The 24,937-nt window shown below is 43.3% G+C and overlaps 1 protein-coding gene across 6 annotated transcripts in view; it reads left to right on the forward strand.

The window, feature by feature from the left end:
- The window catches only part of KLF7 (KLF transcription factor 7), a 63,915-nt gene that overhangs the window by 22,224 nt on the left and 16,754 nt on the right, over positions 1-24,937 (forward strand). For all 6 annotated transcript variants that reach the window (XR_015289159.1, XR_015289158.1, XR_015289160.1 and 3 more), the window contains one exon: positions 8,475-9,087. Coding sequence is in view for 3 of the 6 variants with exons in the window: in XM_086897340.1 (XP_086753466.1) it covers positions 8,475-9,087 (613 nt within the window). In the remaining 3 variants the exon portion in view is untranslated. The remainder of the gene's footprint in view (positions 1-8,474; positions 9,088-24,937) is intronic.

The following is a 24,937-nucleotide window of genomic DNA, read 5'->3' on the forward strand; positions in this document are numbered from 1 at the left end:
AAATCAAAGAAAAAAAGCAGCAAATGGCTTTTTGTAAATGCACTTGGACAGTTGCTGTGCTCCAAATAAAGTCTAAACTTCAGCCAAACAGCCCACTGCCCCCCACATGGCTGGAGGCAGGCTTTGGTCCTATATGTTTATAATCGTTTAGAAATTGTATAAATGCTCTTTTACTCTTTTTTGTTCTGCCCTTATTCTACAACACATTCCCCTCCTGCTTCCTGTTTCCCAGACAGGTCCCCACCTCTTCCTCCCCACAGCCAAAAATAATACAAAAGGGAACATACAAAAGATTTTTTGAGCCCTGAGATGTGATAATGAATGGGCGTCATGTGCAGGGTAGACACTGTAGTCCCAGCACAAAAATGTTGATCATGCAAAGTCAGGATGAGGAACTGCACATTTTGAGTTAGGAATTCAGTGTTATGCATCCTCTAGTTTAATATGTTTTTAGGTTAGAGCAGATGAGATGACTCACAATCCAGGACTCTTACGAAGCGTTCCATATATTGAGTGTATTGATCACATCTCCAGGTTTGGTTTAATAAGCTAATTGTGACAGACTGTGCTTATGAATGCGCTGCTGCCTGAGAGTGCGCAAACACAACTGCTGTGTATGTTTGTGTCAGCTGTTGAGTAAGAAATGTTCAGATAGCTCTGGATCTTAATAAAATGTCTCTAAAGAATACATTTTTTCATTCATGAACCTAACCAGAGTAATTATAAGAGATCCAATTCTGCTATGTAACCCCCCCACCCCTGCAATACTTTCTAAGGATGAATCTTAATTGAAGATTCAGACCTAAAATATTGCTCTGCTTTGTACATTCCACAGTCGTCAGCATTTGTTCTTGCGTACCCATTTCCTCTGAAAAGTTTACCATGCTCTGGGGCATGCTTTGAACCTGATCCTTTGATTTCAGTGGGAGCTAGGACTGACAATTCAAGGAGCTAATTGTGCTTTTTTGCTGTTTATAAAGCAAAACCAAAGCTGCTTCCAAACTGGGCAACAACAGGTTAAATGCAGGCCTGATGAAGTTTGGAGAAAAGTTTGCAGTGAGGGCCACTAGCCAGCTCACTCAAAGCCATCCAAGGTTGTTATATAAATAAATGCTCTCTTCAGAAACATTTTGAAGCACTCTTACTTTATATATAATTTTTCAAATGGTCTTTGTGTGGCTACTTGCTGTCTTGACTGTATGGCAGCATGCAGGGTATGTAGTGGTGTACAAGCACACATGGCTTTTATTATATTTTGATACTAGCACAATGGACTGCTTGCACTTTTGAATTCTTGATTTGGCTATCCTTAATCCTTTGCTGACATTGATGCTATTTTTTGTTGTTGTGACTGGTCGCAGATATTTTTTCTGTCTTTATTAAACGGTCAAAAAATAACAAAAGCCCTCCAAAGCCCTGGTTCAGTGTTTGCAGATTTCTTTCATCCTTTTTTTTTCTTTCTATCTAGATGCCTATCAAATTCAGCCACGCTTAGCTGCAGCCCTTTGTTTGGTATCTCATAACCAGTGCACTGACATTCTCTATGCTTAAGGCCCAAATACCACAGATTTTTAGGGGAAAAAAATTGGCTTATCCGTTCGAAAGAATATTTGTTAGATAAAGATGTATTTCATTATCACCAAGTTAGGGAACAAAGCCTTATTTAAACTCCTTGGTTAGACTTACAGGTTCAGACTTTTTTCCTATTTGAGACATTCGTTACCACCATTTCTGCTGGGGAAAATTGGTAATTTATGGTAAAGTTGATTTTGATCTTTTGATCTTTAGAGTCTGATTAAAATCTTTGATAACCCTGGTTACATCGTACCCCCGAGCTACAGGAAAATGAATCATGTTTATATGGAAGTAGTGATTCTGTTCTTTATATTCACATTTTTACTTTAAAATTATCTTTGCTGAATGCAGTTGAGGCTTCTGATTTTAGCATTTCTAACACTCTGAAGAAGTGTAAGAGAAGATCCAGGGAGAAAGCCATCTGAATCATGGTAGGAGAGTTTATTGAGAGTGCTGTTGTGCATGAATAACAGTGAATGGGCTGGTTTGGCTAAATACACTTCCTTAACAGTTCATTCTTTGGGCTGAGACCAAGAGGGAAAATGGGCACAGGCCATTATTGTATTGAAGAAATTAGCAAACAGAGACTTTCATCCTGTGTAGGGGAGTCAAGAATTAATAGACTTGTCCATTTGAGATTGGTGGCTGGTGTGACCCATTCAGATGGTGTTAGGGAGGACTGGCCTGATGCCTCAGTTACCACAGGAAAACAAATCTTTGCATATCATATGATTATTCTTTGCCAGATGTGCCTGTCTCTGCTTTTTGCACTTGGCAAAAGCCTGTTTGTTGAGCATGCAAACTTCATTTCCATTGTATATACAAGGGATTAGGAACATGCCTACAAATGTTTACTGCAAGTTAGCTGTCAATAAGTATCTTATTGTTGTATGTGAAAAGTGTTTTTAGCTCTCTTTTTCCCAATGAACTATATAACACATAGGCAACATGTGCTGTCAGGTGACTAGTTTTGTCTTAAAACCTTTGCAATAGAAATTATTTGTTATTGCCTGAAGCTTTTTCTTATATATGTTCATTTCAGGCTGCAGTTTTCCATTTTTCCCAAGTGTATTTTGCAAAACTACTTATTTTAATACTAAAACTCTGTTTATTTTATTCTGTCCCAAATGTTAAGCTTCTGATGTGCTGCAGCTTTTTCATGACTAGCAACTGCCCAGTAAAAGTTGCCAAGAGGAAAAGCTGGAGGTTTTGGCAGCTGGGTGGGAACAGATGACAATCTTGGAATAGATGGGCAAGAGTATTGGGCTTTGTTGTTGTTGTTCAGGAAGTAATGAAGGCTTTTGGCAGTGGGAAGAAGATCCATCGTTCAAATCTTGTTTTAGGGTTAAGGATAAAAAAATAGCATGGCATTTCAGGGGAGGCATGTAAGTTTTGAATCTCATATTGCTCTTAACTTCAGGGCTGCCCCACGACATCCAGTTCAATTTCTGTCTGTGGTATCAGCAATGCTAGTGTCAGTGTCGCTCAGAGCTTTTGCTGTTCTGCTGCACAATGAAACACTGATACTGAGCACTGAACTTGGTGCCACTGTTGGCTGAGTGTGAGTGAATGGCGACAACACTGACCTTACTGTTATTGTTTTGGGTTGTCTTCAGTTGAAGACAGTTTCTCCTCCAATGCAGCCTTGAGATTTTCACTGTTTTTTAGAGATGAGGCCCTTTTTTTACATGCCAGTGGAAAGCAATGGGGTCATGATGGAAGCTGAAATTTAGCCTTCACTATTGCATGTGTAATTCTGCTTTGCTTGTGTAAATTACAAAGAGAATCCTTTCAAGTATTGTAAACAGACCTGGTAGATCAGACCTGCTTGTCAGCCACATTCAACATTTTCATTTTCTGTCACAGCCTGATCTAAGTATCCAACTTCCTAATTAGGTTTTGGATAACTTCCAAGTTCAGTGCTTGATGTCCAATTATATCTGCAGTAAAATGGCACTTAGAAGTAACTAGCACTTCCAGATAAGAACTTCTTATGATCTGCTAGAAAAATTCAGAATCAAGATATTATAAAATACTTCAGCATCAATAAAGCAGAGGAAGCCAATGAATATATTGATAAAGTGCCTTCCCTGCTGTTCTGTCCTCAAATTATTATAAGTGTTTGGGTTTTTTTTTTACCCATGGCAGAACCTTACTGTTCCAGGCAATATTGTCCTGTATTTACCTGTGCAAAGCATCCAGAAGTTTAATTGCCTTAAAGACTTCACAACATGGGCAGGTGCTTCTCAAGTGATCTGTTATTTTTCAAAAGTCTGTATGTATGGGTGAAATTCCAGTACATAACATGGCTGTCAACCAAAACTAGATCTTTGCATTTCATTGGAGCAAGTTTAGATTTATACCCTGAGAACTAGGATTATATTTTGGTTCATCAGGTAGAATTAGGTTTTCCAGAGCTGTCTGAACCTGAGCCTAGATAGCAAACTTGTGTCCCTGCAAAGGCTCCTGGCCTTTGGGCATGTCTTTCCCCTGTCATTCTCTAAAGGGGAGATACACTGCTTTGAGGCTTGGCACATTGATGATGGTGGTGGTTCCAGCTAGAACCTTCCTCCTGATTCCTCTCTGGGAGAGGGATGAAGTCAAACATCAGGATCATGAGTGGTGACTCCAGCTCCTTCATGTCTGGATTTTGAATGTTTTGGGTCAACTTTAACCTGGATAGCTGATAGACACCTTAAAATATAGACCCTGAACCAAATCAAGTATCTGCGGATCTAGGTGGGGATTGCAGAGTCTGAGGTTTGTCTTGTTGTTGCAGTTAGTGGCAAAACTGTCTTGATTTCTGCTGGCTGTAGAGTTAGATGAGTACTAAGCTCTGCTGAAAATGATACAGAAAGTATCACATCTCTGCTGTCAGAGGCACATGTTGGATTTTCCTTGTGTTTGATTTCATAGTGGTGAGCATACTCAATGTGTTTCATAAATAATCTTTTCTTTCAGTAAATGAGCTTTAGAGGTAAGAATCCAGCTAGATTAGAGGTCATACCTTTCTCAGTTGACAAATGTACCGAACACTGAATTTTCCTGGACAAGTGCTACTTCAAACTCTGAAAGGACTAACAAGAAGTAGGTCCTTACCAGACATAGAACAGCTCTACAGTGGCTGTCTTGTACTGTCTGAAGGATCTGGTACTGCACATGGAGGTGTCATGGTGTGTGGTTTACATGTATTCTGCCACTCCATGTGCCCCAGAGGACTTGGATGATAGAATAATATGGGGAGCAAAGAGATGTGTTGAGTTACTGGGAGTGAACACAGCATTTCTTGCAGGTGATGGAAATGTTCCTCTGCTGGGGAAGGGAGAACTGGGGAATTTTGCAATTGTATCTGAAACTGAAAAATCAGAGGAAGGCCTTGACAGACAGGATTGTCCACGTGCCAGACTGTTGTCCTTTTCTAACTGGCTTACTTCAAGTATGTAGGGTCTCACAAAGTCACATCCTATTATTTGTCTGCCATGAATCATCATTTCTTTTCACTGGTCAAATTGAGGACCAAGGTGTAAGGAGAATGGCCCTCATTAATCAGGACAGATGGGTTGAATTAATGGGTTACGCTTTCTTATACCTAGCCAGTGGAACTGGCTTGACAGCCAACAGCAGTCTAATGGATCTTCTTCTTTTGCTCCTGAAGGGAGCCATTTTCTTCTTCCCTTTTCAATTTTTAGAGTCTTTACTGCTGTGTATAGTACTGGCGCTGGATAAGAAAGTTTAATACCCACCATGTTGCCTGCAGTGTAGCAAGTGAAGGGTAGTGGGACTTTGTGTCACATGTGATATACTCCATCTGTTACACAAAGCTCCCTGTCTTGCACAAGTGGTGAGAAGCTGGATGTCCATCAGAACTTTGATAAGAGCATGACAAGAGCAGCTCACTCCTGTCTGAGATATACTTGAACTATTTTCTGACCAGGCTGCTGTGGGATATCTAGAGGGTAGACAGTGGTCAATATCCTGCTCCTCCCACAAACAAACCCCAAAACAAAACAACAGAATAACCCCAGTAGTTTTTTTATGTGCTCAGTGGCAAATAGCTTTGTGGGAATGGAGACCAGAGAACTTTCCTGCCCCTCCTGGTGGTTCACCAGCCTGGAGTGGGGACCTTGTTGGTCTCAGCCTGACTGATTTCTCCAAGTCAGAGCTCAAGACAAGGTGGTGGGCTTAGTTTGCCTAAAAATTTTCATGCCAGGGCAAGGAGTGAAGAAAGCAGGCTGGTTTCTAAACCCTTCCTCACCACTCCCTGGGAGATTTGGACCACAAGGAGAGAAGGTCGCATAAGGTACTTGGCATAAGCTGGGAAGTGCATATGGGGAAAGATGCTTTGTTTCTGCCACCAAGAAAAAGTGCAGCAGCAGGTAGGGCCCTGGCGGGAGGTAAGCGAAGGGCTGTGGCCATAACCCCTCGCCAGGCTTTGTCTGCCATGCAGATTAGGTTCAGGGCTTTTCTGGCTCAGCGTTGCTAGGCTCTTCCCTGCTATTGATGTGGTGGAGAGGCTGAGGGGGGTGGGTGGGAGGGACTGCATTACATTGTTTCTTTGAGTTGTTTTTGTCCCCCCTTCTATGGGGAGATGGGCTTGATCCACTGGTTTTGGATTTCAGAAGCAGAAGGCAAGACATGACCAGCTGGTGTCTTGAAATGGCACAGGTGCAGTGGCTGCGGGAGGGGGGAGCCAGGAATAATTACAGGTTTGTGAAGCATCAGGCTTTGCCTGAAAAGGGCTCATCGAGAAACTGCTCTTTATGGAAAATTAATGGTGAAGCTGGAAAAACTGTCAGGCCCACTATTGTTGTCATGGGGTAGTGATGCCTTAAAGGAGCAGCACCTCCTGCTCGCTTCCCTTCCATGGGCAGCCCAGAGCTGGCATGCAGCTTTCTGATCCCACTGCAATTGAAATTTCATGTCACTGTCATCAGATTTAATGGCCTTGAGTCCTTGTCTCCCTGCTGCTGCCCTCCCTCTCCCCCGTCCCCAACCTTTCCACCCCTAATTTGTGATTATGCTTGCTCTTTCCTTTGGAAGCCTTTTATTTTATTTGGCCCCTAAACTTGTTTCTGCCCCATTGCATGAAGGCTAAGTGGACCAGAAAGCCCAAATTACATGATGTGGAGAACGCAAAAGCATTACCTCTCCTGGTGGTGGGGGTTATTACTGAAAGACTGTGTGTCATGTTGGAAAGCTTCTCCCAAAACCCTTTAGGATTTATTTAGGGAGAGACCAGATTCCCTTCTAAAGCTGTTTCTCATAGTCCCAAAAATGCACCTTATAAAGAAAATGGAAAGGTTGCTTAAGGCAAGTACAATTAAGTGTCCCACTCCCAGGCCTGTGTGCAGATAGTCTCATACCTCTGAATATAACATACATGCTGAAGCATAGCATGTCTCACCTTCATATATTTTGTTCTGTTGCTTTTTGTCCACTTCTACAGCTCAGATCTCTAATCAGCAATTATTTAAAAAAGGAACAACAGTGTGGCAGATTTTGTTGTGAACTTGAAAGTCATCCCACCACGCAGTATCTGCAACCAGCAGTGCTGCTTCTTGGGAGCTTTGAAAGTAATCTCAAATGACCTGGCAGTTCCTAGAGAGCCATGAGTGGAGCCTCCTTACATTCCTGTTGGTGGGACCTTTATTCTCAGAAGGCAGAAGTCTTTCTCTCCCCTCTGGTCATATGAAGCTTTAATTTCTTAATCAGATGCTGGACTCGCCAGATTGAGATGCAGTTGGGTCACCAGCTCCCATAGATTAAAAAATTTTTACTAAAATCCCCTTCTTAATATTGGTAGAAGTGTTCTCTGAGGAATAGTTCTTAGAGGTTTCTAAAATGTATTAGTTAGAATGTCTCTTTCTCCAAACCTTGTGAAATCACAGTGGGTATTAAACCAGCTGTCCTTTCAAGCTGCAAGAAATGAAAAACAGTGCTAATAAACTCCATTAAAAGCTCCTGAAACTACAGCAAATGGTTCTCTATAAACAATAAAAGTTTATAATGTTGGCTGTGGAGGACACTGGGGCAGTGCTTTGGTAGCTGAAGGCTTTATTTGGGCAAGCTCAGGACACTTCATATTAAGGTACATTCATGTAGGAGGCTCATCCCATTCTTGTGCTGATGATCACTGCTGCGGAGGTGCAGGAGCACATTTTAATGTGGCAGCCTCTTTGACTGCAACTTCACCTACTTTTTAATAAAGAGGTGTGTGTATGTTTGTGTGCAAGTCTGGTGTCCTGTATATAGGAAGCTCCATTTGACCAGATGTGCCAAAACTCCCTCTAAAACTGATCCCTTTTTTTCTGTCACTTTTCCTTCTCTCAGGCCCTTTAAACAAGCTGTGGTCTCACTGGAAGCTTTTCTTCCTCCTATCTCAAAAAGCCACGCTTCAGATTTGTACTGTTTAAGGAAGATTGGGCCCCAGCCAACTGCACCAAGTTAAATTTGGAGAGAAAGTTAATGTTTGTGAAGGAAGAGGAAGCAGTTATTTGGAGAGGTGACTTTTTGTTTGTACGTGGCCAAATGATGAGTGTATTAGGATAGTTTCATATGGAAGTGATTGTCGGACAGATTACTTAAAGTTGAGAAGGCCCTAGTACTGTACAGACTCTAATGGAAATGTAGTGGATGCTTTCTGGTTGTTGCATCTTCATTTCTAGTGTAATATTTGCTGCCATATGTGGGTTTTCGCAGATTATCTCTGAGTAGCCTCAAACAAGTGCCAAATCCTCATGTCTCCCTAAGTGTGACCATCTCACGAGAAGATGTTGGTGTTGATGAGTGCTGTCTTGGAATGCCTCTGGACCATGTTCTCCTGCCCTCAGTGGCAGCTATGCTGTAATACCTCTCTAACAGAGGTTTCTCTCCCTCCCCTCTCCCTTTCCCTTCTGCAGACATGCCTGGAGTTGGAGCGATACCTTCAGACTGAACCGCGGAAGATCTCTGAGACCTTTGGTGAGGATTTGGACTGCTTCCTTCATGCCTCCTCAGCCCCAGATGCAGAGGACAATATACGACGGCTGGACCCCATCCTTTTGCCAGTGGAGACCAATACATGTGACAAAAGCGCCAACATGGACATTATCCTCTCCCGTGACAAACTGCTGTCTGAGACGTGCCTCAGCTCGCAGTCCACCAGCTCTTCCACAGAAGGCTACACAGCCGTCAACCAGGCCCAGCTCAATGCAGTGACCTCATTAACCCCCCCTTCCTCTCCGGAGCTCAGCCGCCACCTTGTAAAAACCCCACAGACTCTCTCAGCGGTGGATGGCACAGTGACGTTGAAACTGGTAGCCAAGAAAACTTCACTCAGCTCTGTGAAAGTGGGTGTAGCAACAGCGACTGCGGGGACAATAAAAAGCGGGCAAAGTGACAGTGAGCAAGGAGGTACAGGGACAGAAGCATCCCCAGAAAACAAGAAGAGGGTTCATCGCTGTCAATTTAATGGGTGCCGGAAAGTTTATACAAAGAGCTCCCATTTAAAGGCTCACCAGAGGACTCATACAGGTACTTATGTAGGATGCTTCTCTCATCTTGTCTTCCTGACACCTACCTGTAACCATCTCCTTTTATTCTCATTTAGAAAAAGCAAAAATCTCTTCTGAAAGTCCAAGATTCTGTCTATGAAACAGGGCAGTGGAAAACATGGTAGGCCAGCAAATGTATCCATTATTCAGTAGAACAGAGGAGTTCACCATCTACCATTAACCTGTTGGGATTTCATATGTCTTATGTGTCTTGATGCAGAGTAATTTTAGGATACCTAAGAGATGTAGATGTATCATTCATGTTAAAACTATGTGCGTGTCACTTTGGGTTTTTGGCACTCACTTCCCCAAGATGACTTTAAAAATGTAAGGTTTAGTCAAATGTTATTTTCTTCAAATAGAAAATAGCGTGGGTAGGTTTTTGGTGCCTTTTGTATGGGAGAAAGAGAAATGTGTTTCAGATTTTAGATATGTGGTTTAGGAATAATCTGTGCATGAGGCAGCGTGTGTAGATGCAGACGTGTAGGCACGCAGAGGCCTTACCTTCATATACACATACCCTTCAGATACTCATGATCTTGGACTTCTCCAGTGCTAAAATATAGTGAGAACAAATAAAAGAATGACATGGAGTTTGAATGAAATGGTGTAGTTAGAGAGGGAATAGGATGTATGGATAAATGTGAGGCTGTTATTTTGGGTAACATTTACAAATGCTGCATATATATATATATATATATATATATATATATATGTGTGTATGTGTGTAAGCTGGTTGAAGCATACTGAATTGGCTTAGGCTGGCTGTTCAGGTTCCCTCCTCTCATTTCTTCATAGTCCCCAGCAGCTTTTCAGCTGCTATTCATTGGCATTAATAGCTATGCAGTTCACACACGTTGCTGCTTTGTTCTAAGCTTCACACGTGATGAGAGATGATAAATTCCCATTAGCACTGTCTTATCATGTGATTATTCTTGTTTCCAGAGGGATTGCTGTAATCAGTTTTCTCAATTTTACTGTAAAATGTGTGGTCTCTTACAATAACTGCACAATTAGTTCACGATCTTATCATGCAGGCAGATTCCTAGAAGCAAGGTAGTTCTTGCAAGGTAGAAAATAACACGTTGGGCCATTGCAGTAAATCAGATAAATATGTGGGTTGTTAAGAGAGCTGCATCCATCACATACTGGGCAGCACTGTAAAAGTTACATGGTCTGAAGTATAAATCACAGTAAGACATAAAAGGCATTGATCTTTTTATATGGGCTTTCTAGTGCTTTTACTGGGGATAGCCACCTTGCCAGGAGTGACCTCACCTGTGATTCAGTGATTTGAAAGCCAGTGAAAGTAGTACAGAAATTTTAAAATCAGCATCAAGACGGTCAGAATGTTGGTTCCTTGTAGCACCAATGCCGCTGTGAGGGCTTGTCCCTGCTGGAGCTGGCCAGTGGGACATCCCAGCCAAGGCCTTCCAGCAGACAATGGAGCTTCCATGAAAGCACAAATGAAGAGTGTGAGAGCTATTGACCCAGTGATTTTGTCTGTTCGGATATAACCCCCATGTTCATCCTCAAGCTCAAAGTGATGGGTCTGACACTGCTTTTCCTGAAGTTAGTCAGGGATAGGACACAATAGCCTGGAAAGGGTGAACTTGTGAAGTTTTTCTGGTGTTGTCACTCAAATGGGATATGGACAAGGAGTTGCGAGGAGCACTTGCAAAAACTGTTAATCTCTCTGCATCTTTACCCTTTGGTGTCAAAATCTTGTAAGAGTTTGCATGCTTTTGAACTCAGCCTTAGGCCTGGTTGAATTTTCTGGGGCCAAAACCTTTCCCCTCTAACATTACCACGTGGAATGTTACATTTTAAAATTAATCCATGAAGAGAAACATTTCTCACTGGCCCTGTGATCTTTCTGTTGAATAGCCTTGGATTTTGTGTGGTGCCATGATGTGCTGAGCCTTCCCATCCACAGCAGTGCTTGATGTGGTGAGAAAGGCACATCTGCTTTGCTGGCAGATAGGGAAGACCTTTATCAAATGATGTGGCTGCAGCTGCCTGGGTGCGGAGCCCAGACCTGCCATTCCCAGCACTTCACCTGGTGGGATCAGTACTCCTCTGGTCTTGCCTGTTAAACCATCAGTGGTTTAAACATCCCTGAATTATGGGAGTGTTTCTGTTCCCATTCACCATGTCCTGAGCAGATAGCATAGGTTGTTAGGAAAGCAGGAAGGCAAAAAACAAGAGGGAATACAAACCTGGAATGATTATCTCTCCTGTTCTAACAGCTGCAAAACCACCCTGCCCCTGCCATGTCCTAGCTGTGCACAGTTTTGTAGAAGGCATGGTTTCTCTTTGTGATGAGGACTGAATACAGCCTTCTTGTTAAAACACATCTTTGATGCAGAACCTAGGAGCAGGAAACCTGTCTCTCATCTTTGTCTGTGGAAAGCAGGTAGTTTAAATACTTGTGAACATTTACATCCTGGGAGCAACCTGAGTAAATCAAGGGCAGCTTAGGCTTACCTAAACAGCTTATTTGAGTCTGGAGCACAAAGTCATTCAGAGCTCGTCGCACTGCTTACATGCTCGGTTCCCTAAAAACACACTGACCATTGGATGCCTTGAATGAGAGCTGGTACAATCAAGACATTTAATGGGTTCACACTGACCTCTTCAGTGGGGCTCCCCACAGGGATCTCCTGCCTCTGGTAAAAATATGGGACAGAGAGGAGTAGCTATGGATATTTGGGACTGAATTATAAATGTCAGGGCTGTGTGCTTTCCCATGCAGACTTCAGGGCATGGGACAAGGAGCCCTTTTCTCCATGGGTGCTTTGTTTTTTTCATGCCTGAACTGAATGTGCTGTGGGTTGCGAATGCACCCAGCAGTGCCAATGGCTAGTAGCCACTTGGCTTAGTCCGTGGCTGAGCCAGAGGGTCAGAAATGATTGCAAGATATTTTCCTTTGGCTGGTGGTTTGTTAGTGTGTCGTGCAAGAGCAGTCTGCCAGTGTGGGCTCTGTAAACGGGTGTGAGTGCCCCGACAGACAAAGAGCTCCCAGTGTGGGGTTCACAGGCAGAGAGGCAGATGTGGGCTGGTCACTCAGCTTGCACGTGCAAAGTCCACTTGCGGGATCAAAGGGATTTACTGCAGTGCATGAAAACAAGAAACCATGGGCTGGGGCGCGGGTGAGGGGTGGAAGGCAGCGGAAGGAGGTTGCATTCCTTTCCTTCATATGTAAGGCTGACCAGACAGACGCTGGCTGCTGTTCCTCGCTGCTGCGTGATGAGCCAGGCTGGGCTGCAGGCAATGCAGGCTGATAGCAGCTTGCTAGATTGGAAACAATCCTCTCTTGGGGTTTTACTTTGCTGGGAAGCCCAGGGACCCCCACATTACACTTGGGGCGTCTTCCACATTACTGTCCCACATCTCATCTGCAAGAGAATCAGAACAGCACTATAAGGCCCATCAGTGGTCGAAGTGGTTATGAAACCACCTTCTGGATGACCTTTGGAGAGGGAAAAACAATCATCTGTGTGGGAGAGAATTTAATCTGGAAGGGAAAGGGAAAAACACTGTCTGTATGGAAAGGGAAATGAAAATATTTGACTGAACTCAAAGCAATCTGGGGCATCTAAAGTTAAGGGTGTGTAAAGGACCTAAGAGCAGTGGTGGACTGACTGTTGGAGTGCAGCAAAGAAGCCCCTCAGGGAAGAAATAGCAGCTGGGCCTGTAACCAGGAGGAAAAGGTGAGCTGTAGGTTTGGAAAAACCACACTGCCAGTGTGAGGGTAAGGTAAAAACATCTAGAGAAGGAGCAACCAGGACTGGCATGGTAATTCAACCCTGGCACATTCTCTCACAGTTATTTGTGGAGCAGACATCAGTGCAAACAATGGTATTTTCTCTCTTTTAAGAGAGGAAAATTTTCATCCTGCCTTCACACATGCATGGAGATGAATTGTCAGTGTAATGGAGAGTGGAGAGGGAAAGAATTCCAATGAGCCAAACCCCATGTATAATCATCAGTACTTCCTAAATTAGAAAACAGGATATTGCTGGAGAGCGTCTGAATGCAAATAAGTCTAAGGGTGAGCTGGCCTGTGACCTATGGAAAGATTAGTCATGGGATGTGACTGTGTCTCCCAGATCAAAGACTGCTGGAGATTTCTATCTCCTGACAAAACCATTCCTATCAGCCTTCCTTGCAATAATGTGCAGGGGAAGGTATAAGATGGCATGGATACTTTCTGACTGGGCATGATGCATCACATAAAAACTGCCCAGGAAATCCTTAAGATTGGGACAGTGATAAAAAAATTACCTTTATGAGGTTCTGCTAGGATTTGCATTTTGTGAGTATCAGAAGATTTGCTTTTTTTTATTATTCTTTTTTTTTTATTTTTTTTTTTATTTTATTTTATTTTATTTTATCCATCCAAAACCAGGATTGGAATCAACTGAAGCTCAAGTCTGAGAAACAACAGTTGGGCACCTCACATCTATCTTTAGGTTTCTAAGGGCTAAACAAGTGGGAAATACCATTGTAAATAGATGTTGCTAGTCTACTTGAGATTTTGAGATAGCACTTCTTCAAGTGGGGTTTGTTTCACATTGCCAGGACATCTTATTTTAAATTATATAGTTCTTTGATCCAAAATGCTGGGTGAGAGTAACTGAAACAAACAAATCCATCCTACAGGAAAACGAAGTACTACATTTGCAGAAAAAAAGATGAGACACATGAGAGATTAGAAAGAGCATTAACCAACAGAAGGTTTTTGAGATGGCATATAAAATAATAGAGAAAAACTTTCCCCAAGTGTTGGAGATGAAAGAGAAAATATCTGGAAATTATTGGACGGGACAAAGCTGAGGAGACTAGGCTGGATGACAGATAAAGAAGATTAATACAAAGTAAAGGAATACAGAGAAAATAAGGATTCTGTGTCAGTGGCAGCACATGAATGGGAAGCTTCATTGCTGTATTGTTTTAGTGTAGTAGCATCTGTGAACAGAAAGCCAGTGAAGATAAGGAAAAAGCAAGTAGCCAAGCACAGCCCCAATTCTGCAGGATGCAAGACTGAATAATGACTTAGGGAAAAGCATTGGGGAGAACAGTATTGGTAGTATAGGAGAAAGCCAAAGCCCAAGATGTTTTGCAGTACAGAGACCCATAGCTTTGTGGTGAGTCCACAGCTCTGTGTGCAGGACTGAAACCTGCCAAGGGGACATGGAGAGACATAGAGGATCCTGAAGCTCCACTGGCAGCAGCTGAAGCAACAGATGAATACACTGCTGGAAATAAGAGCCAGGGAATTGAAGGAGGGAGGATATATGAAAGACCTTCATTTAGGGCTGCATTTTTTTGGGAGTTAGCCATTTGGAAAGATGTGTTTTTGTTGTGATGTTGGACTTTTTTAAAAGTTTTTTTTTGTGTAAAAACAGAATAAGTCTTTATCAAAGCTGATTAAAATAAGCCCAGTTTGATCCTGAGCTCCTTATAATTTTCTGATCTTGAAGCCTTTTAGCCATTTGGCAAGTTTGGAGGGGAGTGTTGTGATTTCATTGTGGAGAGTTACAGCCTCACTTCATTGTTACAGCAAGAGCTTAGACTTAGGAAATTATCTTTAAGAACCACCCAGTCAGCAGGAGGATGACCCCTGCCAAAAGCAGCCCTTGCCATTTAAAACACCAGTAGTGTTCATCCATAGCTTAGTTGTCAATACCTGGATTATCAGTCCTGTGTTTCTGCTCCATCATTTTCCAAATCAATAGCATGGGACAATCTTACTGTTTGGGTTTGAAAATGTAAATAGGTGTTATTTCTTTGTTTGTTTGCCATGTGAGACGATTTCTGGCACAAGGTAGACCTAGAAATTGATGTTTTCTGTCTGTTCAGCAGCTGAAGGAGGGCAAGTGCAGGTGCCTCCAAGTGTTAAAGCAGTCTGCCTTGGTAAGACACAGAGGAGCCTTCTTGAGTTTGTAATTTAGTGTTTTCTTTATACCCATCCATCCACTCCTGAGCCCCTGTGAATCACCCAACCAGTGGGCAAACGATAGAGATAACAAAGAGTCTCAAACAAAAACCCACCCATTTGTCTTCTGCCAGTTTCCCTTTGTGTTGTTGCTGTCCCACACTGGATAGAATTGGCAAGTTAACAACAAGAAGCTATGATTTTCATGTCCATTTGTCCAAAAACACTGTCATTTCTAAAGTATTTGAGGTCACGCCAGGGATGAATTGGAGATGTGTGCTCAGAAATGCTGTTTTAGGCTGAGGTGGGCATGACTGGGAGACCTAAAGTGCTCTGGGCAGGAAAAGCCAGGTGTACTACCTCTCATCTGAAAGGCAGGTGCTGGGTTAGAGGCTTTTCCTAAGCACAGTGTGGGTGTTTGAGTCTGGGTCATATCTGGGCAGGTAGTAGCCGGCAGCCTGGAGGGACCTCTCCTAATCCAGGGCCTGTCTTTCACACCCCATGTGGACACAGTCCCACATACCTACATACCAGCAGCAGCTACTTGAAAGCAGGAGCAGATGAACTACAGGGCTTCATGGAAGCTGACCTAAATACAGCAGAGGTGTCCATGCTTTTGCATAGGTGGTGGAGATCCCAAATAAAACCATGGGAAGAATGGCATAAGCAGAACCCACCTTATAGCAAAAACCATCCGCAGGTAGGGAGACCAGCCTGATGGGGATAGGGAATATGAGACACCTATTCAGTCCCATGCTGTCTGGCCCAGGTGTCTGTGAAGCTATTTTTGAAATAAGTTCTATTGTCTGACTCAGGTTCCATGTCACCACAGGACTTGCTTTTCAATGCCCAGGATGGTGTTCTGGGCAGTGGTGTGAGGCACGGGGTACATCTCCAGCCATCCAGTTGTTGTGTCCACCATTATCAGCATGTAGTGCCTGGCTTGGGGGGTTTGTGGGAGTGTGATGTAATTGATATGCCAGGCCTCTCATGTTTCAGCCATTGTCCCCTTATCACAAAGGCTTTATGCTTGGCCTGCTTGATTGCAGCCCATGTTTCACAGTTATGGATAAACTGGAAGACACTGCCTGTGCTTAAGTCCACCCCTAGATCATGAGCCCATCACATTGCATCTCTTCCCTGATGACCTGAGCTGTCATGGACCCACCATGCCAAAAAAAAATTCACCTTTATGTTGCCAGTCCAGATCCATCTGAGACACTTTCATCTTAGCAGCCCGATCCACCTGTTTGTTGTTGTAGCGTTCTTCAGTAGCCTGGTTCTTGGGTATGTGAGCATCTCCAAGGTGTACTTTTACAGCTAACTTCTCTACCTGTGGCAATGTCTTGCCACAATTCAGCAGCCTACATGGGTTTATCTCTGCACTGCCAATTAGTCTAGCCAGTCCCACAGAACATTTGACAGGAACAAAGGCATTAATATTCCTTGGCTACAAGTCATAGTCCATATTATTAATTCATTAACAATTATTCAGTCTTTTGGTTAAATTATTTCCTCCTTTTGCTCAGTCTTCTTTGTCTTTTGAGTTCTTGAATCAGTATGCCATGAGTCGATGGGTCATAATCTCCCTCTGCCAAAATTGCCCTTTCCCTAGTTTGATGAGCTGGCATTGTTTTTCCCTTGTAATCTGTTTTTATCTTGGTTGTTTTGTCAATGGTCTTTGGTTCCTCGGTTTAGAAGAGCTCTTTCATGTGGAAGTGGTAGAAAAGCCTCATGGTCCTGGGTGGCAGGCTGTTTTTTTCCTCCACCCTGTAGAATTATTTGAATCACCTCAAGGTGCTCTTTTCCCAGCAGTCTGTCCCTACTGAAGATGAGGACATCCATCACCTTCCCTGACCCTGAAGTTTCTTCAACATTTCTCCAGGTACAGAAGGCAATACAAGCCATCCTGAGCAGCCCCACAGGTTGCCAGGCTGTATGGAGCAACCAGGTCATGTCAAGGGGCAAGGTGGCTCCAAAACTGGCACAAAGGGTGGGACATGCTAGAGGCTGCACTCTCTGGGATAGTGGGTGTTTGCTTCAGTCACTCAGGAGCGATGTCCAGCCTCTCCCTGACCTGGTCCTGGGAATTGCAAAGGCCGGTGGTGCTGGTCCTTTCAGCAGTCATGCTCTTGGTGAGAACAGGCGGTTTCTTTGCACCCTCGGGAATGATGTCCATCCTGAACCTCACCCAGTCTTTGGGATTGCAAGGGTCGAGGCTGCTGGTCCATTCTTCAGCTGTATACGTGGCGGTGATGAAGGACAGAGACAGCCTGTGGAACACTATGGTCAGGAAGACCAACAGGATGAGCCTCATTCTGGTCTTTTGCAAGGATGACATCTTAACATGTGTGCTGCCTCGGCCTGCCATGCTGGTCGGAGTTCAGGCTGGGATGTTCCGGGCTGAGCAGCTGCCCAATTTCTCTGTTCCTGCACGTGTTGGCAATGTGACATCATGGGCTGCTGTCGCACAGGGCTCTGTGATGTCATGACATGTTTTCTGTCTTGCCAACAGGCAATGAAGGCCAAAATGGAGCTGGGAAGGACCTGGGTAGATGGATTTTGAAGCCTGTCCCACTGCTATGCCTGCTGGCAGGTGCTGAGCCCAGCAGTGGAGTGGCACTGTGTCCCACAGGATTTGCACTGTGAGCTGTGCCCAGACTCCATCCAAGCTGCATTCAGTGCTGTGCCCCAGCTGGGCAGCCATGATATGTTTTCACACAAAATCCTCTTGAGGGCAAAGTGACAACCCATGTTAAGAGGAAAGCAAAAAATTCATGCATTTTGACAAAAGATCTTAACCCCTCTTGAGCAGGGTCTTAGAAAAACTGACCTGTACAAGGAATAACAGATCACTCTCAACATACCATTGCCTTTCGCATGTGTTTAATAACCTTTTACCACCGCAGTGTCAGTTGAATACAGTCTACCATATAAAATTTCAAAGGGACTTACTCCCTTCATAACACATGCAGTGATTCAGATTCTCACTAAAGCAATAGGCAACGTATCTACACTCACCTTTGTGGATTTGCCACCCAGCACCCCTTTCTGCACAGAACTGTAAATAAATACATCAACTTTGTGTGTGGATCAACTTCTTGCACAGTGGGTGAAGCCACCTGTTTTCAAGACAATGACTGCAGAGCCAAAATCTTTCCACTGGTCAGCTTTAGACATTATAAGAAGGCTTAATAAGAAGCAAAGTCTTTAAAACACTGGAGGCTGGTTTGCAATCCCAGAAGTGCCCATTTGCAGATAAGCACACAAATGTTGTGTTAGGTAGATTTGTTCCTGAAGATGTCTGGCTTTCAAAACTCAGGACTGAAAGTTGCAGCTGCAAAAACTGAATGCTGAGAAAAACATTTGCAGGCATGCTAGCTAAGCTAATGATTGCAAACATGAGTTAGAAGATAAAAGCTGATGCCCAGCTGAGTTCTGAAAGAAAGGTATACTCAACTGTATGGTCCTGCACATTTGGGGACTTAGCAAGGATTTATTCCTTCCTTCTGTACATCTGGACACGCAGAGAGATCTTAATAGTTTACTTAATATAAACTTCCATTTGTACATCTTGTTGGTCACCTGTAAAGTTTGCAAAGCCTCTCCTTCTTCAGAGTGAAATTTTCCACATTTGTGGTTTTTTCCAGTATGGTGGTTGTTTGTTATTTTAGAAATTGGAGTATGTGTGTTGGATAGAGGCAGGGAGAAAAGAACTCTGTGCAGTGTAATAATTTCAGCTAAAAACTTGGCCCATGTAGTTGAAAATAATAGAAGACTTCTATCTGTGAATATCTGGGTAAAAATTAACTTGCATAGATTAAGTTATGCTCCGTTGTAAACTGACTTCCATATGAGTGATATTTTATCATTATTTCTTTGTGAGATCTATAGAATCCCAAAGGTGATTTTTTCTTGGGCTTTGTTTGGCTTTGAATGTGTGTCAGTAAACATGTTTCGTACAGAAAATCTCTTTATTTTTTATTTTTTTTCTCCCTGAAGACACAGTGTTACCCAGCAATGGAATGTTGTAATACATTTGTGTTCTTCTTTGGTTACTTACACTTACCTGGCAGCATGAATGATGTGGGTGGTTTCCAGCTGGTTGCATGTAACCCCCTTAGAGCTAAGAACAGGTAGTCCTTTGTTTCCTTTTTGGAAAAAGATTCCTTTTTTCCTGAATCCAGGTGGGGAAGCTTCCTAGCTGGTAAAATTAATTATCTTTACTTGTTGCCTTGTGCTTTTGAGATTAGTCTGCCTGGTTCACCAAGGGTTGCCCAGCAGCATTGCCAAGGCCTTTTTACTGAGCCCTGCTCAGTGTGGAGCATCAAGGCGCTCGTGTGCTGCTGGGTGCAGCCTGCCAGCTGTGCCCAAGGACAGAGAAAGCACCAGGAAGGGTGAGATCTCCTTCAAACGTGCCTGCCAGCATGGAGGTAGCTCTGCCTTGGCACCAGGACAGACTTCTTGCCTTCTTCTGGCAAGAGAACTTGCCAGTGTATTCTTTAAGCCCAAGCACATTATTTCCCTTTTGCATCTATCCCCAAATCAGATTCAGTATCTGAATGATTGAGATCCTGGATCTTTTTCCATTTTTGTTGTTGACAAAAATGGGAAATCAGAAGGAATGTATGTTCTTTCCCCCTCGTATTTTATTCCTATGCTGACTCTGCCAGTCTGCATTATTTTTTTGGTAATTCTTTTTCTGATTTTCTAGTGACTAAAGGGAGAAGATGGTAAATGCTGAAAAACACCAGCACTCTAATAGTTTGAATAAGCAAACCTCACATTTATTAGCAAAAATATGGAACAAAACCATTTAAAATGTTAGCGTCTGGAAAAGGGGAGTCTGTTCTCTTAATTTTTTTTGTCATTTCTGAACACGGTCCGTGATATATGCATCTCATATTTTTCCTGGCCTATTTGCCTTTATATATAGTCTGGAATTTCTCAGAAACTCTTGACCTAAACTGCAGGTTTCCAAGGGACACATCTTTCTTGCACTGCTCTGGATTATGTAAATATGCACCATATCCCTTAAAGGCTATCTCATTGTCTATCCTCTAAGATACCTTACAAAAAATAAAAGGAAGAGAACATGTTTCAGAGTGCTGGAAAAATCTGACCCAGTGAGCTGCTGAATTTTCCTTTATCATTTGTTCCTTCTGCTGCTGCTATGTTGCTTTGCATCTTTGAGCTTGCAGAGCTCTACAGAATCTGAAACTAGACGCCCTTATTAAAGGACATTTTTAAAAATTTCTTGCTGCTCCTCTGGGGACCGAAGTAATGGCAGCTTGAAGCAGCAGAGAATGTGTAATTAGGGCAAACAGCGATGCCTCGCCTGATCGGGAGAAACAGGAGGAGAGGAGGGGAAGCGCAACAGCCTGGCGTGCACAGGCTGTTACTAGGAGACCCCGGCACGAAATGCATGAGATGCGGGGTGCTAATGGGCCGGCCCCGCCGCCTGGGTACCAGCCCGACCTGCTGCACAGCTGCTTCAGCCTGCCCGTTGCCAAGCAACTCTTCCTTTCCTTTCCTTTCCTTTCCTTTCCTTTCCTTTCCTTTCCTTTCCTTTCCTTTCCTTTCCTTTCCTTTCCTTTCCTTTCCTTTCCTTTCCTTTCCTTTCCTTTCCTTTCCTTTCCTTTCCTTTCCTTTCCTTTCCTTTCCTTTCCTTTCCTTTCCTTTCCTTTCCTTTCCTTCCCCTTCCCCTTCCCCTTCCCCTTCCCCTTCCCCTTCCCCTTCCCCTTCCCCTTCCCCTTCCCCTTCCCCTTCCCCTTCCCCTTCCCCTTCCCCTTCCCCTTCCCCTTCCCCTTCCCCTTCCCCTTCCCCTTCCCCTTCCCCTTCCCCTTCCCCTTCCCCTTCCCCTTCCCCTTCCCCTTCCCCTTCCCCTTCCCCTTCCCCTTCCCCTTCCCCTTCCCCTTCCCCTCTTTTCTCTCTTTTTCCTTTTCCTCTCCCCTCCACACTCCCTAGTTCTGGAGCCTTACTTGGGTAGTTTTGCTGCTGGTGTTGCTGCTGGGTGCTTGCCTGTCCCTACTGCTCTGCTACTGTCCCTAAGGCCCGGCCCAGGGGAGGGTGTGCCAGCAATTAATGGGGCAGAAGCTGGGCTTGTGTGCTCAGGCTGGCACCAGCATCTGTCCCCCAGCCCTGCTCCACACCAGCCAGGAGGTTCCTTCAAAGAGGAGCTGTGGAGAGGGGTTTGAACCGGGAGCACATTGCAAAGGCTTTATCCCTCTCAATGGGAGCCTTGCACAGACCCAAAGAGATAAAGCCAGGTGTTCCTCCCCTCCTTCAGGGCTCAGTATGGATGGCAGTGTGTGCTTGTTAAATGCAGCCTCTTGAGTAGAAAATGGAACATTTCCATTTCTTTGAATGTTGCTACATGCTTTGCTTTTCTCTGCTTTTCAGCTAGGCAAGTGAGCTTTGTGGATGTGTGTTAGGTGCTTGTGTGTGCATAAGACATAATGCTGCAAAAATTGGTTTCTTTTGTGTCCTGAAAGGCTACATGCTGAAGACTGCTGCTGGCTTGATAGACAAGCCTTGGCAAGGCCCTTAGGAACTAATCCGGAGCTTTGAAGTTTGTAGAAAGACTGATTGGACATTGGGTCTGCTTCTTAACCTCTTTTTCCCCCATATCTAATATAGATATGATCAGAGTCACCTCTCTATAAGGGCACTGCTGACCTTTTTGGATGAAAGGAGCTGTACATCATTCATGGAAATGTACTGCTTTTACACTTGATCATCCCTGCCCTTCTAAAAATAGGTACAACCTTCTCACATTGTGTATTTCACAATCCTGTCACATTCCTCTTCTGCCCCATACTGTCTTCTGCCAGCTTTTCTCTTGTGCTTTGTCACCCTTTCAAAGGCTTTTCCATTTTTCCAGCAGGTGGCAAAGCTGAATAAAATGCCAATTTTAATTTTTTTCTTCACTTTTTTTTTGCATAGAAAACATTGGTGGGCCAGTTAAGCACTGACCATTGCCCCCTCCTTTGCATTCCTTTTAAATAATAAAAATATTAATTAGGCTTTCTATTCTCCAGCAAAAATCAATTAGGAGTATATTGAGGAATGAAAGACTCAGAAAAGTATCTGAAATTGATTTTTGTAATTAGTTTTACTGGTTGATGGGTTGCACGCACATACGCTTGGATATTAGCATTGATCTCCAGAGGATGTGTGTATTAAATAGCCTGCTCTTCCTTTTTGCTAAAGAAATGAACTTATTAATCTTAAAAAGAGGCTGATGTTGTTGTGCTCTGGACTGCAGCTGCTCACCAGCTTTTTTGTAACCTCAACAGCAGAGCCGCTGCCTGAGCCATGTCATGGTAACGTGCTGAATCTGGTGTGAAAGTGGGGAGCGGGTCTGGAGTAGCTCCTCTTCTGTGTCTCACATTTGACAAAGTGTGTATGTGTAATGAGGGAAGACAGGCACTGGTGTTAAGGAGAATTAAATCTCATATAGCATTTTACATAGGAAGAGAGGAGTGACCAGTAACATTTTCTGTTGCGCCATGTGCTGTGTGCTGATGTTAGGCTAATTAAAAGAATGATGGCTTGGCTTCATTGGTATGCCATGTATGTAGCTTGTAAAGCTCTTAGGGACCCTTGGAGATGAAGAGTGCTACATAAATATAAAATATTGGTAATGTGAAGTTCCACATTAGGCATCTCATTGTGCTGAGGCAGACTTTCATCATAAACTGCAGAGCAGCTAGGAATGCCTGCCTGGCATTTTTCTGCAAGGTGCTCTGGGGGGCTGCTTCTCCCCCCAAAAAAACTACACCAGCTACTGGCACTTCTGAGCGACTCATGTCTGCAGCAGCAGCATCCCCACAGGCACTGGCCTCTGAAGGATGCCTGGGTTCCTCCTGCAGTGACACTGCTGCTACTGCAATGGCATGGTCCCACTCACCAGCCCAGGAACAGTAGAACCCAAAAGGATTTCTCAGGAAGGGTAGCAAGAAAAATCATTAAAACACTCTTAGGCTAGCAAGGAGATTTATTGAAACACTCTTAAAAAGCACTACTTGATTCTTCAAACATTTCTTCATACATCTCAGACCCCCAGAGCTTCCTTATAGGAAAAATACAAGCAAGAAATCTTGCATTGAATTCTTTTTTCAGTTGTAATTTCACAGTTTGTCTAGTTTTCTGGGAACATCAGTCTTGAAACAAGTATTGCTGAAACTATCTTTCAATACATATTTTTAGACATTGAGACTTTTAGATCTAGTTTCATTTTAAATGGTTTTTAAATTACAGATTATAAAAAGGAAGGAAATATTTGTGTTTCAGTCAACTTTTTCTTGGATTTTGAAACTATATATAAAAAAATCTCAGTGGATTAGAACACGTGCTAAGTTTTTTCTGTTGTTTTCTTAAGCACACTTTCACGTGCTAGCTTTGTGTAGCTGTGTAATATTAAGCAGCTCTTCAAACATAGTGCAGCGAATGTCTGCTTTGAATGACCTTCAAAATATGCATAAAGACAGAATTTGGGGGTTTCCCCTCAGTTTCTTTAAACATTTTTGGCTAAATCACAAAGGCATGTCAAGGGACTAAAGGAGTCCCACGACACTACCACATTTTAGCACAGAGAAGTATCAGCAAGGATTTTGACTGTGATTCTCCTCTGAAGCCTCACTGCAGGACTGGGAGCTTAAACTACTTGATTGTTTTTTAAGTGCCCTGCAGGAGAGTGCTGGGGTAAGGAAATAGATATGGATGGATGGATGGATGGATGGATGGATGGATGGATGGTCATAATATCTTTGCTTTCAATTCCATAGAGATACAGGATGAAACTTGAGCCTAATGAACATTTTTCCAATGACTTGGATGGAGACAGGGTTTCACCCCATCATACTGGAGCTCTGTGATCCTTATTATGCACATCCCAAAATCTGGAGGGATTTCTTCTTAAAATCACTGGTGTTGAAATTTGGGAAATAGAGAGAAAATTTCTTCCTCTGTATTTCAAAATAAATGTTCCTAGCCTGCAGGACTGCAAAGAGAGGTTTAAAACCATTGCCCTAGGATATCTACAGAGCAGAAGGCAAATTGCATCTGAATATTATTGTTTTCTTCTTTAAAATCTCATTATTTCTGTAGAAGAGTGCACTCGTGACTTTTTAACCCTTGGTATTGACAGTAAATAATCCAACTATAAGAAGCATAATGTGCCCATTGTGTGCTGTGGTTTTGTGATTGTGTCCTCCGCTGATCTTGAGTAGGTACCTCTGTGTCCTGTAACTGTTTCTACTAATCACTCTGCTGAAACAGCCTCTCTGAGATGACATAGAAAACACTGCCTTACTTTTGGACAGAGAAATATGTCTGGGACCTAAAGGATACCTATGGGAGATAGGTGGTAAAGGGCAGGGGGTCTTGGGATCTTGAGAAGAGACAACATCCCCACGGGTGTGTTTTGTGAGGAAATACTTGTTGTGAAGGTTTGTACAAGAGTTTACAATTTAAATATGTGTTGGAGCAAAAACCTCATGTTCTCTGGTTTGTGCCTGGAGAGCAAAGATGCAGGTGCATGCAGCTGAGCTGCTTGCCTGGCCCCTTGCACCATCAAAGCAGAGAAATTGACCTCCAAGTCCAGTCTGCCTGGGTATGATGTGTCACAGTTCACCCATGCCTTTGCCTCCCCATTAAGTTGAAAAAGAATGCCATAGATGGTAGTGTCAGATGATGGCTTTCAATATCTAAAACTGCATGAGACAAAACTCACCAAGAATGCCCAAGGCTGGAAAATAGAAGAAGTTTCAAAGACCGTTACAGAACCAGCTCAGCTCATCATAAGCCTAGCATGTGTTTGCCACAGAAGTGTAAATGGGATTGTGTGCTCGGTTTTTTCATATTTCAAATGATAAATTTTTGGCTT

The sequence above is a fragment of the Cyanistes caeruleus genome, chromosome 7, assembly GCF_971803275.1.
Source record: "Cyanistes caeruleus chromosome 7, bCyaCae1.hap1.1, whole genome shotgun sequence".
Classification (NCBI taxonomy): Eukaryota; Metazoa; Chordata; class Aves; order Passeriformes; family Paridae; genus Cyanistes; species Cyanistes caeruleus.